At 48.0% G+C, this 17854-nt stretch overlaps 1 protein-coding gene and 1 long non-coding RNA gene across 2 annotated transcripts in view; one reads left to right on the forward strand and one right to left on the reverse strand.

Annotated features, from left to right (window-relative positions):
* Positions 1–9953, reverse strand: part of RHPN1 (rhophilin Rho GTPase binding protein 1) — a 154893-nt gene extending 144940 nt beyond the window's left edge. Inside the window, exon 1 of the mRNA XM_081012623.1 lies at positions 9752–9953. Coding sequence (XP_080868749.1) covers positions 9752–9937 — 186 coding nt within the window. The 5' untranslated portion in view covers positions 9938–9953. The remainder of the gene's footprint in view (positions 1–9751) is intronic.
* The window catches only part of LOC308480976, a 74753-nt gene that overhangs the window by 4634 nt on the left and 52265 nt on the right, over positions 1–17854 (forward strand). The window lies entirely within an intron of this gene.

Consider the following 17854-nt stretch of genomic DNA (forward strand, 5'->3'; position numbering starts at 1 on the left):
GGACTGCCCCCCGCTGCCTTGGACTCTCGGATGAAACCGCGCTCCAAATTATGATCTATGAACTCTTTGAGTTCCTGCAGTTCGTCCTCAGACATGGAATACAGCTTCCCTTTGGGCAGCGCCGCCCCCGGCAGCAGGTCAATTTTGCAGTCATATGGTCTGTGGGGGGGTAGCCTGTCTGCCTCTTTCTCGCAGAAAACCTCCAAAAATTCTGCGTACTTGTGGGGAACCGCTTGCAGCGTGCCTAGCTGCAGCTGTGACTCCTCTTCCTCCCCTTCCTGCCTGGGCACGATGCAGTGTTCAGCGCAAAAGGAAGAGCCGAAGGTCAGCTGCCTCTGGTACCAAGCCAGCGTCGGGCTGTGCTTGTCCAGCCAACTCATGCCCAATACAATGGGCGTGTCCGATAGTTGAGTGACATTGAAGCTGATGATTTCCCTGTGATTCCCAAGTCGCATCACCATTGGTGGCGTCTGCTTCACCACTTGCCCCCCTAGCAGCTCCCTGCCATCCACCGTGACAACCTGCAGGGGCAGCGTGGCAGGCAGCAACTGTATAGCGTGCCGGTCGACAAAGTCCTGCCCTATAAAGTCCGCATTGCTTCCGGAGTCAATGGTGATTGGCACGTCCATGGTGATTCCATTGGGCAGCTGGAGCGACGCGGTGAGCCTCACTACCGGTTTGGGCGGGAGGGGGTCCATGGGCTGTAAAATCTCTGGGGACTGCTTCACTGACACGTCTGGCTGGGCCCCAGTGCCTCTTCTTCCAACCAGACTCCTTCGTTTCCCTGCTGTGGTTGTCCTTGCTGCGTTGCTGCAGTTACCATTGCTGAGGCTGCAGTGTGCTTGTGGAGCCTCTGGGGACACTCTTTCGCCATATGCTGTGGATCATCGCAGATGTAACACTTCCTGTTCCCTCTAGGAGGCTTCGCTTTCACTGCTGCCGGTGCTAGGGCTCTGGCTGCTGACTGAGCCCTTGCACCTCCAACCTCCATAGGTTCCGCTCCTCCTCCTGGCGGAGGCGTGGATTGCGCACGCGCTGCTTCTCTGGGAAGGAAGGAGGAGCCCCTGGCTGGTTCGCGCCCTCCACGCCCTTCGTCCCTGCTCCACGGACGTCCTTCCAGCCGCACCCCCACCGCCAGCGCCCTCTGAACGATCTCCTGCGTGGTCCGGGGTCTCTCCCCCCTCGCAATTTCATCTTTAACCGAGCCGTGCAATCCCTCCCAAAACAGGTCTCTTACAGGAGCCGAATCTCTGTCCCATTCCAGGGCACTGACCAAAGCGAAAAAGCGGGCATGGTACTGCCTTACGCTGGCCCTCCCTTGCTTCAGTCCATGTATCTCCTGCCGAGCAAGATCCACGTCAATGCTAGATAAAAAGCACCCATCCATCGCTTTAATAAAGGCATCCGCATTTTGGAGCGCCGGATCCTTATCTCTCCACAAATTGCGCAGCCATGCTTTAGCATCTCCATGCAAATGGGACATGATGAATCCCACCTTCTCTTGCTCATCTCTAAAGTCTTTGTTCAGCAGTTGCAGTGCACACATTACATCTGCTCTAAAGTTGGGGTACTGTTGCAAATTCCCATCGAAGTGAGAGACCAGACCGCCTGTTCGTCTCCCCAACCCAATCCCCTCCGGTTTGGGTGTCAGTTGCCCTTGCTTCGTAAGCACTTCCAACCTGACCTGGAGATCCCTGTAGGCGGCAGCTGCGTCCTCCTCTCTCTTCCTGGATGCAAGAGCCTCGGCATTCAGTCGTGTCACTGCTTCTCTGAGTTCCACTATCTGCTGTTCGGCCGTCATGTTGTCTGCCGTTCGTGAGCTCGCTAGTAGGCACCCGCTTTCTCTCCTCTCCGCGAGGACGTAGATGCCCACAATCTGGGAGATGGAGCTTACTGTCAGAGCTGCTTCCAGATCCTAGCTCACAGAGGATCACGCTAGCCAGCGATCATTAAATAAAAGTCTTTATTGAGTTACAGTTTCCATTCTCAAGCTGCTGCGTGCAACTCTACGTCTCATGGTTAGATCGGCGAAGCTCCATCTGAGTCTCCGCCCCTTGTACACCAACTTAATATCCTAGCCTTGCTCCACCTTTTCCGCCTGACTGTTCTTCTCTGGGTCCCTCTGCCCCCCGGGGTCTCTTCCTTCCGGGATTCCTCTGGCGGTGACGCTGGTCCTGATTTCCAACTGCTCCCCTCTGAGTCCCCTCTGGCTCTATCTTCCTGGGGTGTCCCCCTAGGCTCCCCCCTTGCCCTGGCCACTGGTGCTCCTTTCTGTGAATCTTCTGATTCACTGGAAAGACTCGGAGATCTCGGGTCGTCGTCATCACTCATCTTTTCTTCTGCCTCCTCTCCCTCGCTCTCTGTTTCCTCCCTTGCCCTTGCCTCTGCTCCTGAACCCCTGACACCATGAAAGGAGTCTGGAAACTTGCCAAGGAACTGATAAGGTTTATTATTAAGGCACTGGAAGTATGGCAGAGCTAGGCTGGGAGGGAAAATGGCGGAAACAGGTTACTGACTGGGACAGAGCGACGTTTGCAGCTATTGTTAAAGTTGCAAAAACAAACAAGCACGGGACTGAGTGAGTGGAATTTTTTGGGAACAACATTGGGATATCAGCTCTGCTCAAGGCATGGCGGATAACAGCAACAACCGATAAAAGATAGACATAACATTTTACAAGGACAGGAAGAAACAATCCGGACAGAATAAATGTCACACACTCAAAGAACAATGATACTGTATGAGATCTTCACTTGCAGTCTTATAATTCATTTAATGCGTCAACATGCATAGAAGTTATCAATATTACAGCTGGTGTATAAGGGATTATTATTATGACTGGGATGTAACTGAAATCAATAAGATTTTGGAATGCAGAAATAAAGAAAATCATCAAAATCAGTAATTTGTAGCACGTGGGGGGTCACCTTATCTAAATTATATAATTTGGTATTAATTTCTAGGGTTTAGGGGGGTCCCCCTCCTAAATCTGTATCAATATATTGGAAGCACCCAGAGTAGCTTTATTACTTACTACTAATACTACTAATAGGGACGCGAGTGGCACTGTGGGTTAAACCACAGAGCCTCTTGGGCTTGCCGATCAGAAGGTCGGCGGTTCGAATCCCCGTGACGGGGTGAGCTCCCGTTGCTCGGTCCCTGCGCCTGCCAACCTAGCAGTTGGAAAGCACCTCAAAGTGCAAGTAGATAAATAGGTACCACTCCAGCGGGAAGGTAAATGGCATTTCCGTGCACTGCTCTGGTTCGCCAGAAGCGGCTTAGTCATGCTGGCCACATGACCCGGAAGCTGTACGCCGGCTCCCTCGGCCAGTAAAGCGAGATGAGCGCCGCAACCCCAGAGTCGGCCACGACTGGACCACAGGGTTCTGTCTTGGGCCCGGTCTTATTCAACATCTTTATCAACAACTTGGATGATGGACTCAAGGGCATCCTGATCAAATTTGCAGATGACACCAAACTGGGAGGGGTGGCTAATACCCCAGAGGACAGGATCACACTTCAAAACGACCTTGACAGATTAGAGAACTGGGCCAAAACAAACAAGATGAATTTTAACAGGGAGAAATGTAAAGTATTGCACTTGGGCAAAAAAAATGAGAGGCACAAATACAAGATGGGTGACACCTGGCTTGAGAGCAGTACATGTGAAAAGGATCTAGGAGTCTTGGTTGACCACAAACTTGACATGAGCCAACAGTGTGACGCGGCAGCTAAAAAAGCCAATGCAATTCTGGGCTGCATCAATAGGAGTATAGCATCTAGATCAAGGGAAGTAATAGTGCCACTGTATTCTGCTCTGGTCAGACCTCACCTGGAGTACTGTGTCCAGTTCTGGGCACCACAGTTCAAGAAGGACACTGACAAACTGGAACGTGTCCAGAGGAGGGCAACCAAAATGGTCAAAGGTCTGGAAACGATGCCTTATGAGGAACGGCTAAGGGAGCTGGGCATGTTTAGCCTGGAGAAGAGGAGGTTAAAGGGTGATATGATAGCCATGTTCAAATATATAAAAGGATGTCACATAGAGGAGGGAGAAAGGTTGTTTTCTGCTGCTCCAGAGAAGCGGACACGGAGCAATGGATCCAAACTACAAGAAAGAAGATTCCACCTAAACATTAGGAAGAACTTCCTGACAGTAAGAGCTGTTCGACAGTGGAATTTGCTGCCAAGGAGTGTGGTGGAGTCTCCTTCTTTGGAGGTCTTTAAGCAGAGGCTTGACAACCATATGTCAGGAGTGCTCTGATGGTGTTTCCTGCTTGGCAGGGGGTTGGACTCGATGGCCCTTGTGGTCTCTTCCAACTCTATGATTCTAATGGTCAGGGGTCCCTTTACCTTTACCTTTACTACTACTAATAATAATATAGGTGGATGAACTCCTAGGAGGGATGTTCTAGTCAGGGACCTCCTGTAGTGGCAGGGGCTTAGATGAGAGGACCGTTGAGGTCTAACTGTATGATTTTGCATTATTAGGGGTATCCCATGATTGAGCCCATCTCTGTGGACATCACAAAGGGCCAAGGAAAATAAAAAAACAGGCAGGCAAGCTAAGCTTCTGTGCAGGTTTAGTGTAAACAACAAACAAAGGTACCATAAAGCGAGGCTTCGGGGAATCGGTTTCCTCCACCGTGGCCGTAAATGAGCAGATCAAATGAAAGGGAGTTCTTACCAGTTAGTTTCTTTAATAAACATAGTGAGGGACAAAAGAAAGCGTTCACCCAGAATGGCGGTGCTCCCAACTAAGGATTACACCTCCTCCATCCCTATTAATCTATGTCACTCCTACATCTTATAATCTGAGTTTGTAGCTGCTGCGCTTTCTGTTCTGACACTTTCTGAGCTCTCCGTGACTTTGGGAAAGGGGGGCGGATACTATCCAGAGACTGTAAATCTGTTCGCTTTCTCCCTTCTGGTGTTTCTTCTTCTAGCTGTTCCCCAGCCAGTGTTTCCCAGCTTCTGCCTTCTGAACTATGCCCCTCTGCAAACCGCTGTTCCAAATCTATACTGTCCTCCTGCTCCTGGGAAGATTCAGGATCAGGATCAGGGTGGAGGGAAGGATCCCACCATTCTTCCTCAGTGCGGCCCTCCTCAGCACGGTCCCTGACACATAAGGTCACAGAAAAGACCCCACCCAACACATTGTTCTTTTAATAAAAAAGAAATCTCCAGCCTAGCATCACTTAAAGGCAATGCTAATTATGAAGGCAGACAGCCACCATCGAATGTTTTGAACCCAGTGCCCCGGGCAAACCTGCCTCCTTGCTGGGTGTGTGTTTGGCGCTAGGATTTGTCATTGCCCGAAATCCAAGGTGACTGACCTGAAGAAGCCGAGCAAGACAGGCCGGTCAGAGGATGATGCTATCGGAGACAAAGTAGAGAGATCTCAGGTGTAGGCAGACAGTTCCTTGGCTGCTGTTGAGAATGGGAACCTTGGCTTCACACAGAGAGAAGGAAATGTCCTTTAGAAGGGACTCGTTCATCAGAAGATGACATTTCCTCCTCCTTATTCCATTCATGTTTCCGCCTCGCCTCCGAGAAACTCAGGATGACACCTCCGGTTCTTATCCTCACAATAACCCTATGGATATAGGTCAGGCTGAGTGTCTCCCCCAAAGTCACCCAGTGAGTTCCAGGGCTGAATGGGGATTTGAACCACACTGGATCTCTCATGACTTGGTGTGATGGCCTGGGATTCAGACTCGGACTCGGACCCATAGGAGACTCAGTCTGCACTGGATCCTTTGCCTCAGGCATCACCTGAACCAAGTCTGGGGCCTGATCCTGAAGAGCCCCAGTCTGCACAAGTCCCCCTGCAACAAGCACCAGCTGGGCCGAGTCAGGGGCCTGAGCCTGCCCTGGCTCCAGATGCGGGGATGACCTCGTTGCCTCCAGCTGGGCCATCACTTACAGCTGCTCCACTACCGGTTGGGTCAGGGGAGGCTGAGGCGGCCCCTGGGTATAGTAACCCACCGACGTCTCCCAAGCTGCAGAGACTGAGGTCTGAGAGAAGGAGAGACCTGAGTACTCGCAGGAGGAGTGCTTGCCTTTGGGCAGAATAGGGAGGTGAGTCGCCAGGGGATCGGGATCGGCCGCTACCCCGAAAAAGATAAAAGGCTGTCGGACCCCACCCCAGGTTGTGGGAGCAACATTGCTGTATGCTAGATCCTGCCTGAGATCCTGTACCTGTCCTTGCCTGGTTTCCTGCCTCGTGTCCTGCCTTGGCCCTGTCAGACTGACTCCCAGCAGAACCTTCTGATTCTGGACAGGTCCTGGACCACATTTCACGGGTTACCCCGGGGCCCAGCACACTTGGATTGTGGCTCAGAACTACAATACCTCAAGGACCGCCTCTCTCCATATGAGCCTGGACCCTGAGACCATCCCCTGAGCCCTTCTTTGTGTGCTTCCGCCATGAGAGGTCCAGAGAGTGGCAACACAAGAACAGGGCCTTTTCTGCAGTGGCTCCCCGTCTGCGGAATGCTCTTGCCAGGGAGGTTTAGCTGGTACCTTCATTATACAACTTTAGTCGCCAGGCAATAATGTTCCTCTTGACCCAGGCCTTTGGTTGGTTGTCATCCTATACTCTTTTAAATGTGTTTGTTAGGGGGAGGTTATTAGTTTGGTTTGTTATTGTTCTGTGTTTGTATCTTGTAGTTTCATGCTGTGAACTGCCCTGAGTTCTATGGATGAAGGCCGGTATACAAATTTAATAAATAATAATAATACTGGTATACCCCGCAGAGGACCTTAAGGTCCATGAATAACCATAGTTTAGAGGTCCCGGGCCATAAGGAAGTCAGACTATCCTCCACCAGGGCCAGGGCCTTCTCAGTGATGGCTCCGACCTGGTGGAATGCTCTGTCCCATGAGACCAGGGCTCTTGAGGATTTAACCTCCTTCCGTCGGGCCTGTAAGACAGAGCTATTCCGCCTGGCCTTTAATTTGAATTCAGCCTGATCTTTTATTTCCCTTCTCTTCCCTCTCCCTCCCCTTTTATGACGATTACCCGCTCTGAGACCCCACAGCTAATTCTCCCCTGGCCTCCTCGCTGGCCCAAATAGGACCAATTCAGCCAGCTAGCCCTGTGGATTATCTAATTGATTTTTGGTTTTTATTGTTATTCATGTTTTCATACTGTATTTTATGCTGCTTTTATAATTAAGTGTTTTAAAGTGTTTTAAATTTGTTGTTAGCTGCCCAGAGCCCGGGTTTTGAACCGGGAAGGGTGGGGTATAAATAAAAATTTATTATTATTATTATTACTAAGAATAATTTGTTCTAGGGACATGGGGGGGGGCGGGGATTTTGGGAATGCGCAAGTCTGTGTGTGTTGACTATACAGAGAGTTGTTTGCCAGAGGCAAAAATATTGGGCATTGCACATTCAGGACCTCAGAGGAACTGTGAGGAATGAGTCTGTGCTTGTTCTCTCTGTCATTTCGACATCAGTGGAAATCAATACGGCTTGGTTTCTGGATTAAGGATGATGAGCTTTGCTCTGGCCAACAATAGGAGTGAAGGTGACATGGGAAAGGGTGCAGGGCTGCTGACTTGCCCTCAATATATTTGGGGGGGGGCTGGGCCCCCGGCTTCAAAATATTGAGAGGGCTGGAACCCCTTGCACCCCATATATCTGGTGCCGCTAGAAGAGTGAGTGTGGCCACGACCGGATTTAGGTTTGATGAGGCCCTAAGTCAACCTAGCAGTTCGAAAGCACGTCAAAGTGCAAGTAGATAAATAGGTACCACTCTGGTGGGAAGGTAAACGGCGTCTCCGTTCGCTGCTCTGGTTTGCCATAAGCGGCTTGGTCATGCTGGCCACGTGACCCGGAAGCTGTATGCCGGCTCCCTCGGCCAATAAAGCGAGATGAGCACCGCAACCCCAGAGTCGGCCACGACTGGACCTAATGGTCAGGGGTCCCTTTACCTTTACCCTTAAGCTACTGAAGATAATGCAGCCCTTTCTATGTCCAGCTTTCCTTTGTCAACAACAAATTGTCGCTTTTGTGTGTGTTGAATATGCGCTATATGGTAATTTATGGACCTAATAGGTATCTAAAGCCATTTCCACATCGCAAAATACAAAATATGTATTTTATCAAAGTAATTGTTGAACTGAAATACAATTAAGAAGTAGTATATTAATAGTGAAATTTTTGGGCCCCCCCAAGAGAGTGGGGCCCTAAGCTTAGCTTGTTTAGCTTATACGTAAATCCGGCACTGAGTGTGGCCTTTGAATCATAGACTTGTCAAGTTGGAAGCGATCCAATGGGTCATCTCGCCCAACCAATTGCAGCTAAACCACAAGCCAGTAATTTGCGTGGCAATTACCGTATAAATATTACACCTCCACCTCCATCGTTCTGCCCGGACACTCAGGTCCAGCGCCGAGGGCTTTCTGGCAGTTCCCTCACTGCCAGAAGCCAAGTTACAGGGAACCAGGCAGAGGGCCTTTTCAGTGGTGGCACCTGCCCTGTGGAACGCCCTCCCATCAGATGTCAAAGAGAAAAACAACTACCAAACTTTTAGAAGACATCTGAAGGCAGCCCTGTTTAGGGAAGCTTTTAATGTTTAATAGGTTATTGTATCTTAGTGTTCTGTTGGAAGCCGCCCAGAGTGGCTGGGGAAACCCAGCCAGATGGGCGGGGTATTAATAATAAATTATTATTTATTATCATTATTACACATTTTGCACCGTATTCAGAGGACTCTGGTGCTCTCTAACCGCTCTGAAGTCTTGGAGCGAAGAGGAGAAACAGGCTTGAAACAAAAGTCATCCTGCGGTTTGATTTCCACAACTGTGCGAAAGGTAGTCATGAGGTCCTGGAAGTGGGGGGAAAGGGCAGCGTCTTCAAGTCTGGCATCTCTATTTTTTTTAAAAAAATAATATTTATTACTTTCCAACAAATTGAACATACATAGAAAAAGAAAATAAACAGTACAATACAAAAACAATACCTAACACTAAACTAACAAACACAATTTAAACTAGGAAAACAAAACAAAAGCAATTTATACTAAGAAAACAAGACAGAAACAATTTAAAACACATCAAATAATTTCAATCTTTCATTCACTTATTTCCATGACCTCCTCACACCTCCTTTTTTGTGTTCCACTTCTATTTAGTTGTTTCAGCAATTCCTTTCCATCTTCCTCTGCTTTCCATCCTATAATTATCTTAACACATTTTAACCTTATTTTCCCTTTAATTCTCTGTTAATCTATTTATACTTAATTCCTTATAACATTTCTACTGAAGCCGTATAACTTCATTCCAACATTTTTCTAACATTCATTAATTTTACAATATTTCTGTAAGTAGTCTTTAAACTTTTTCCAATCTTCTTCCACTGACTCTTCTCCCTGGTCTCGGATTCTGCCAGTCATTTCCGCCAATTCCATGTAGTCCATCAACTCAAGTCTGGGGTCTCTAAGCCGTCTGTTCAGAAAACCTACCAGCTCTGTGTGGGGTGGCAGCAAGAAAATCAGAGCTGGGGAATGTGGGGAAGGAAGGGTTTAGATTTCTTGCGCACTGGGGATGGTTTTGGGGAATCATAGAATCATAGAGTTGGAAGAGACCACAAGGGCCATCGAGTCCAACCCCCTGCCAAGCAGGAAACACCATCAGAGCACTCCTGACATCTGGTTGTCAAGCCTCTGCTTAAAGACCTCCAAAGAAGGAGACTCCACCACACTCCTTGGCAGCAAATTCCACTGTCGAACAGCTCTTACTGTCAGGAAGTTCTTCCTAATGTTTAGGTGGAATCTTCTTTCTTGTAGTTTGGATCCATTGCTCCGTGTCCGCTTCTCTGGAGCAGCAGAAAACAACCTTTCTCCCTCCTCTATGTGACATCCTTTTATATATTTGAACATGGCTATCATATCACCCCTTAACCTCCTCTTCTCCAGGCTAAACATGCCCAGCTCTCTTAGCCGTTCCTCATAAGGCATCGTTTCCAGGCCTTTGACCATTTTGGTTGCCCTCCTCTGGACACGTTCCAGTTTGTCAGTATCCTTCTTGAACTGTGGTGCCCAGAACTGGACACAGTACTCCAGGTGAGGTCTGACCAGAGCAGAATACAGTGGCACTATTACTTCCCTTGATCTAGATGCTATACTCCTATTGATGCAAATCCAGCCCTATAAAAAAATCCAGCTGTACTGGAATGGAACTGGAACCAGACAGCTGGCAGCTGCGGCGGAGCAAGCCAAACAGGTGCCCAGGGCAGGGCCCATGCCCTGCGCCCAGGGGTGGGGCTAGCCGCTGCAGGGCAGGGCCAGCTGGGGCAGGACACTCCGTGGGGCCTCTGAGGAGTCTGTCTGCCTCCTGTCACTCAGCCCCCCTACAGCTGAGGGGGAGGTGGCGGCTGGACCCTTTGGGGCACCACGGAGCCTGTGGGCGCCCAAGCCACTTTCAGCAGAGATAATAATAATGGAGAAGAGGAGGTTAAGGGCTGATATGATAGCCATGTTCCAATATATAAAAGGATGTCACATAGAGGAGGGAGAAAGGTTGTTTTCTGCTGCTCCAGAGAAGCGGACACGGAGCAATGGATCCAAACTACAAGAAAGAAGATTCCACCTAAACATTAGGAAGAACTTCCTGACAGTAAGAGCTGTTCGACAGTGGAATTTGCTGCCAAGGAGTGTGGTGGAGTCTCCTTCTTTGGAGGTCTTTAAGCAGAGGCTTGACAACCATATGTCAGGAGTGCTCTGATGGTGTTTCCTGCTTGGCAGGGGGTTGGACTCGTTGGCCCTTGTGGTCTCTTCCAACTCTATGATAATAATAATAATAATAATAATAATAATAATAATAAATTTTATTTATACACCGCCCTCCCCGGCCAGAGCTGGGCTCAGAGCGGCTAACACCAGTAAAATTACAGTGGTACCTCAGGTTAAGTACTTAATTCGTTCCGGAGGTCCGTTCTTAACCTGAAACTGTTCTTAACCTGAAGCACCACTTTAGCTAATGGGGCCTCCTGCTGCCACCGTGCCGCCGGAGCACGATTTCTGTTCTCATCCTGAAGCAAAGTTCTTAACCTGAAGCACTATTTCTGGGTTAGCGGAGTGTGTAACCTGAAGCATATGTAACCCGAGGTACCACTGTACAGTAAAAACATAATAGGGGGAAAAACCACCAATTTAAAATACAGTTTAAAATGCAGTTTAAAATGCAGCCTCATTTTAAAAGTAGCCCATAGCACAAAACCATAAGGGGAGGGAAACATAAAGGTCAGACTGAGTCCAAACCAAAGGCCTGGTGGGACAGCTCTGTCTTGCAGGCCCTGCGGAAAGATGTCAAGTCCTGCAGGGCCCTGGTCTCTTGTGACAGAGCGTTCCACCATGTCGGGGCCACTACTGAAAAGGCCCTGGCCCTAGTTGAGACCAATCTAGCCACCTTGTGACCTGGGACCTCCAAAATGTTGTCATTTGTGGACCTTAAGGTCTCCTGTGGGGCACACCAGATGCATGGCTCGGGCATGCTACAGGCCCGGTGGTGAGTGCCACCCGCCATTTTGTCACCCCCCTCAGTGGTGACACCCGGGTCAAACCGCCCCTCCTTCCTCCGCCCCTGGCTGGCAGTCAAGATCAAAAAGGATGCAGGGCAGCTTTTAAATTAATTTCAGGATGAAATGCCACTGAGAGCCTCAGGCCAGCAACTCATCCCTTCGGAATGAGAGTGTCAAGGCTTAAAGTTGTTCTACTAAGGATAGGGTAGAACATGACAATGGGTGTATAAGAATATGTGTACCTTGCAAAGGATGGTTCCTCCCACACTTGCACACATTTCAAAACTGACACCACGTGTCTGCGTTTAACCACAACAGATAGAATGTTCTCCTCAGGGAGGCATGCCTGACACCCTCTTTGCCCAGTTTTTGGTGCTCAACAAAGACTTTTCTCTTTCCCTGGGCTTTCGGCTCTTAATCAGGCTCTTAAGGGCCCTAAGGAAGTCAGATTATCCTCCCCCAGGGCCAGGGCCTTCTCAGTGATGGCTCCGACCTGGTGGAATGCTCTGTCCCATGAGACCAGGGCCCTGCAGGATTTAACTTCCTTCCGCAGGGCCTGTAAGACAGAACTATTCCACTTGGCTTTCAATTTGAACTTAGCCCGATCTTTTATTCCCCTTCCTTTCCTCCCCCTCCCCTTTTTATGAAGATTACCTGCTCTGGGATCCCACAGCTAATTCTCCCCTCATCTCCTCGCTGGCCCAAGTGGGACTAATTTAGCAAATCCCTGAAGTGATTTTTGAATTCTGAATTTATTGTTATTCACGTTTTATACTGTATTTTATGCTGTTTTTTGTTGCATCAATTAAGTGTTTTAAATTTGTTGTTAGCCGTCCCTGAGCCCGGTTTTCTGAACCGGGAAGGGCGGGGTATAAATAAAAATTTATTATTTATCAGAAGGGTGGTATCGTGGTCTCTCATAGTGGAGCTCTAGTGCTTTGTTCCTTAGCTATATTTTTATCCTCTCTTTGTATTGCTGTGTGAATTAGCTTTTTATTGTTGTTGTGGAACAGTCTCTCTTAGAAGGTTGTGGCTTCTCCTTCCTTGGAGGTTTTTAAGCAGAGGTTGGATGGCCATCTGTCATGGATGCTGTAGCTGAGATTCCTGCATTGCAGGGGGTTGGACTAGATGACCCCTGGGTTCCTTCCAACTCCACAATTCTTTGATTCTAACTACAAATCCCATCATCCTCCAGGCTAAGGAAGGCTGCCGTGGACTGATCCTTTTGGGAAGTGACTGCTAAAAACTGGGTAGAAGGATATTCCATCTCTGTAAGTTGCTCCTTCCTTCAACAGCAGTTGCTAAATGTAGTGATGTATGGAAGTGAGAGCTGGACCATAAAGAATTGATGCTTTTGAATTCTGGTGCTGGAGGAGACTCTTGAGAGTCCCATGGACTGCAAGAAGATCAAACCTCTCCATTCTGAAGGAAATCAGCCCTGAGTGCTCACTGGAAGGACAGATCCTGAAGCTGAGGCTCCAAGACTTTGGCCACCTCATGAGAAGAGAAGACTCCCTGGAAAAGACCCTGATGTTGGGGAAGATGGAGGGCACAAGGAGAAGGGGACAACAGAGGACGAGATGGTGGGACAGTGTTCTCGAAGCTACGAACATGAGTTTGACCAAACTGGGGGAGGCAGTGGAAGACAGGAATGCCTGGCGTGCTTTGGTCCGGGGGGTCATGAAGAGTCGGACACGACTAAATGACTAAACAACAACATGTTAGGCTGAAGGGTCTGTAGTGCAAAACATTTGGACCACTTCCCCTTATTCAGCCCCTCCCATTTTCATCTACCACCCTGAAACTGCTTGATTTGTTCCAAAACAAAAGTGTCATTTTCGTTTTAATTTATGAGGAACCATGAGATTCCCATGAGGAACCATGAAGTGATTCTTCCATATTAATAAGAGCACACATGGAACATTTGCAAATGTGGAATCCAACACAGATACCAACATATATAATTTCATTCCTTGCATAACCAGTCTCTGGCACATGATCTGGCACACGAAGAACAATTCATCCTCTTATTCGAGGCTGACGTAACCTGTTTGTAGCCATCAAGGCTTCTACTGGTGAGAAACCAGTCCTGGAACTCTCTGTTTTCCCAACAAGTGAAACTTGGAAATCAGGGAGTCAAATGAATGTGAAGAAACCAGTCCTCACTTCTGGGCTCCAGGACTTCATTGTGGTGTTAAATGTCCAGTTTGTTCCTAGAATTACTTTTAAATGGAAGGATTAGAAAATAGCCACTGTGGTACAGTGGTCAGCATGTTGAACTATGACCGCAGAGACTCAGATTCAAATCCCTGCTCAGTCAGGAAACTCGCCTGGGGAATCAGGCATGGTGAGATAGAAGGATCTACTCTGATGTTGTTGTTGTTTAGTCATTTAGTCGTGCCTGACACTTTGTGACCCCATGGACCAGAGCACGCCAGGCACTCCTGTCTTCCACTGCCTCCCGCAGTTTGGTCAAACTCATGCTGGTAGCTTCGAGAACACTGTCCGACCATCTCGTCCTCTGTCGTCCCCTTCTTCTTGTACCCTCCATCTTTCCCAACATCAGGGTCTTTTCCGGGGAGTCTTCTCTTCTCATGAGGTGGCCAAAGTATTGGAGCCTCAGCTTCAGGATCTGTCCTTCCAGTGAGCACTCAGGGCTGATTTCCTTCAGAATGGAGAGGTTTGATCTTCTTGCAGTCCATGGGACTCTCAAGAGTCTCCTCCAGCACCATAATTCAAAAGCATAAATTTTTCGGCAATCAGCCTTTTTTATGGTCCAGCTCTCAGTTCCATACATCACTACTGGGAAAACCATAGCTTTAACTATACGGACCTTTGTCGACAAGGTGATGTCTCTGCTTTTTAAGATGCTGTCTAGGTTTGTCATTGCTTTTCTCCCAAGAAGCAGGTGTCTTTTAATTTTGTGACTGCTATCACCACCTGCAGTGATCATGGAGCCCAAGAAAGTAAAATCTCTCACTGCCTCCATTTCTTCCCCTTCTATTTGCCAGGAGGTGATGGGACCAGTTGCCTGTTGGAATTCTGCCTGGGTCAGAGGAATGTGCCACAAGCGTAGGCACCGGCAGATATTCCTGTCAACCTCCCCGCGTCTCCCAACCTCTGCTGATAAGCAGGCGAGGTCCGGCGATTCTTCTCAGATGTATGAGAGGAACACACCGTTCTTCCTCTCTCCCCTTTGGTGTCCCCAGGGAGGGGAAAGAAGCAGACAGAAAACTATTTACATCATTTATTTCTGCCTCTTACATCAGTACAGAGAATCATGTCTGCACTCAACAACAGCAAGAAGAAAACTCCTCCCAAGTACATCCAGTACGGGTCATATGACACACACACACTGAGCTAACATCCGGTGCTCAGTACAGAATGGACTGCCCCTTTGTTTCCATGGCAACAGTCACAAACATCCTGTCTGGCTTTCCAGCCACAAGCAGCTGGCTGAGCTGCTAGAGCCTTTGCTTGCTGCAGCATTGGTGCTTTATGGTAACATACTCCCCCTAAAGTATCAATGTGTGCTGCGAGCAAAGCGTCATCCAGAGAAGAAAACAAACAGTTGTTATATTTATAACATTCCCCTGTTGTTTCAGTTCCACCCTTGGAACTACCCGCCACTGGTTTAACCAATGTACCTCTCTGGTTGTGTGACTTCGCATTACCTCGGTTAACAACTCTCTGTTGTGCCTTTGTCTCTGACTCAGACACAGCTTCAATCTGTCCTTGGTCGTTTACAATAGCAACATATGCAAGGTTAGCAAACTCCTTTGAATACCTCTTGGGTGGTACACCCTTCGTTGCTCTCTCAGACCTACGTAAAAGTTGCTGCTCTTCTCTGCTTTCTGGTTCAGCCTCTGAACTCTCTGGAGAACCAGTACTAAGCTTAATCAATGGTTCATCCTCCTCTTCTGAGGGTCTAGTCATTATGTGAGATTTCCTCTCAATGACTGTGACAACTGAGCTGTCTGAGCTATCGCTGTCATCATCAGTACTACTGAACTCAATAAGATCAAACTCATCATCATCATCATCATCAGAATCGTTTCCTGTGGGAAATGTCTGTACTACCCGCTCTTGCTTTGGAGCACTCTCTAGGAACTTTGTGAGAATCACCTGACCAGATTCAGACAAAATTACTCTGTAGAGACCTTTTTCATAACCCACAAAAATGCCTCTGGCATTCTTTACACCATCTGGAGCTTCTGTTCTCACATGAGACCCGAAAACCTTAAAATAGGCAACAGAAGGTTTTCTATTGAACAGCTTCTCAAAAGGAGAACGTCCCAACTCTTTTGAGACCTTTCTCAACCACACATGAAGATAGGACATTAACGACTCGGCCCAATATTCATGTGGCAAATGTGAACTCAGCAATTGTGCATTCATTCCCTTTTGCAATTCTTTGTTCACTTTTACACAGACCCCCCTGTTCCACGCTTCTTGCGAAACTGCCACTTTATGGTCTATCCCTTTTCCATCCAGGAACTTCTGAAACTTCTGTAACAGAAAAACTTGTTTCTCATCTGTGAAAAGACAATCAATGTTAGCATCATGCATATTTTTAACCTTGTCACAAAACTCCTGAAACTTTTCTAAAGTTTCTTGCGGTTTCTCCATCATATAAACCCAAGAATAATTAGTGAAACAATCCACACACACAAGGTAAAATCGTGCACCGCCTCTAGATGGTTCTAGAGGACCAATCACATCAGCATACACCCGCTGAAATGCTCTGTCGACCTTTTTCGTCACCTTCCTGGTGCTCACACTGGTCACGCCTGCAAGAGAGATTTCGTTAGAATCAGAAGAATTACATTTCATGTAATCACTTTGAGTAAAAGTCAACAAATACAGTCCATCTTTCTCTTTAGCAGTAAGAAACAGTTCTCCATCTTTGTAGATCTTGCAGCTTTTAGCATCATAGGACAGTTTCAGTCCTTTCTTTGCAATCTGCGACACGCTCAGCAGATTAAATCTCAGTTCTGGAACCAGGTAAACATTGCTTATAGTCAAGTTCAGACTCTCAAGATACACAGTCCCAATTCCAGTCGCTTCCAACTCCTGACCGTTGGCCTGTTTCACAGTGAAGCTTTGCTTCTTCAACGTCGAAAACAGTCCTCTGTGCGGGCACATATGAACCGTTGCGCCCGTGTCAATTATGAACGAGTTCCCAACATCTGGCGTGGTTCCTTTCGCCATCATAGCCTTTGCAGGTTTCACCTGGCACTTGGTACGGCTTTTGCCTGACGCCTGAGGCTTCGTAGAGCTGCTCTTTGCTCCTCTTGACTGGCGCGGCTTCTTACAGTTTCGCTGTAGATGCCCAGTCTGTCCACAATTGTAGCATCGGACAGCACTCAATGCTACACCATGCTTCCCAGTAGCATCATCAGTGGGGAGATTTGAACTCTGTTCTTCCCTCCCCCTGTCTTTTTCTTCCAGTGCAGCAAGTCTGTCGTGTTCATTCAGGACCACAGCACAAACTCTCTCCGCGGTCAGCTGCGCGGCCGGTAGGGAACCAAGCTGACTGGCAACAACCTTGTAGGTGCGGCTAAGGCTGTTTATCATCATGAAGCAAAACACTTCCTCCTGAAGACGGAAATTGCGTTCCACCATCTGTTGACGCAGAAACTTCATTTCTGTCAGGTGCGCTTGAACATCTCCATCAGGCGCAAGTCTCAGATTGGTCAATTTCTCAAAATACAACAACGCTGAAGAACCAGCATCTCTCTGATGCGTTGTACGCAGCGTGTCCCATACCTCTTTCGCATTTTCTAAATGCTGAACATGCACCAACTGATCATCTGAGACACACAGAATTATAGCAGTCCTGGCCCTCACATTCTGTGACTCCCAACCTCTGGTTGGTGCTGCAGGGATGGGGTTTTCAATTACATCAAAAAGCCTCTGATTCTGCAGCAGGGCCTTCATCTTTACAGACCAAGATGAATAATTGTCATTGGTTAAGGGAGGTGGGCAAAGCAAAGCTCCTTTCTTGGCATCCATCTTGAAGCCAAGCCTCTTCAGCTTTCCAGCCCACACTCTCAAACAAACTGTAAAATCCAACAGTTGTTTTTTCCTTTCTCACGCAGCAAACTGCAAATTGTTTACGCCCTTTTGCACCTGGCAGCTAAACTCTGGCTGCCATGGAAAGTCCCTTCCAAGGGCACTCAAATTTGTAGCCAAAACATTCTCTGATTTTGTTTCGCTTTCCCAGGCTTATACTCACAGTCCAGCCCCTTTGCCAGTAACTTTCCGTTACCTAGCAACAATGCATTTCAATAGGACTTCTTATCAACCACAAAAATTTGTG

Source organism: Podarcis pityusensis (genome assembly GCF_964106645.2).
Source record: "Podarcis pityusensis genome assembly, chromosome: 7".
In the NCBI taxonomy this organism is placed as follows: Eukaryota; Metazoa; Chordata; class Lepidosauria; order Squamata; family Lacertidae; genus Podarcis; species Podarcis pityusensis.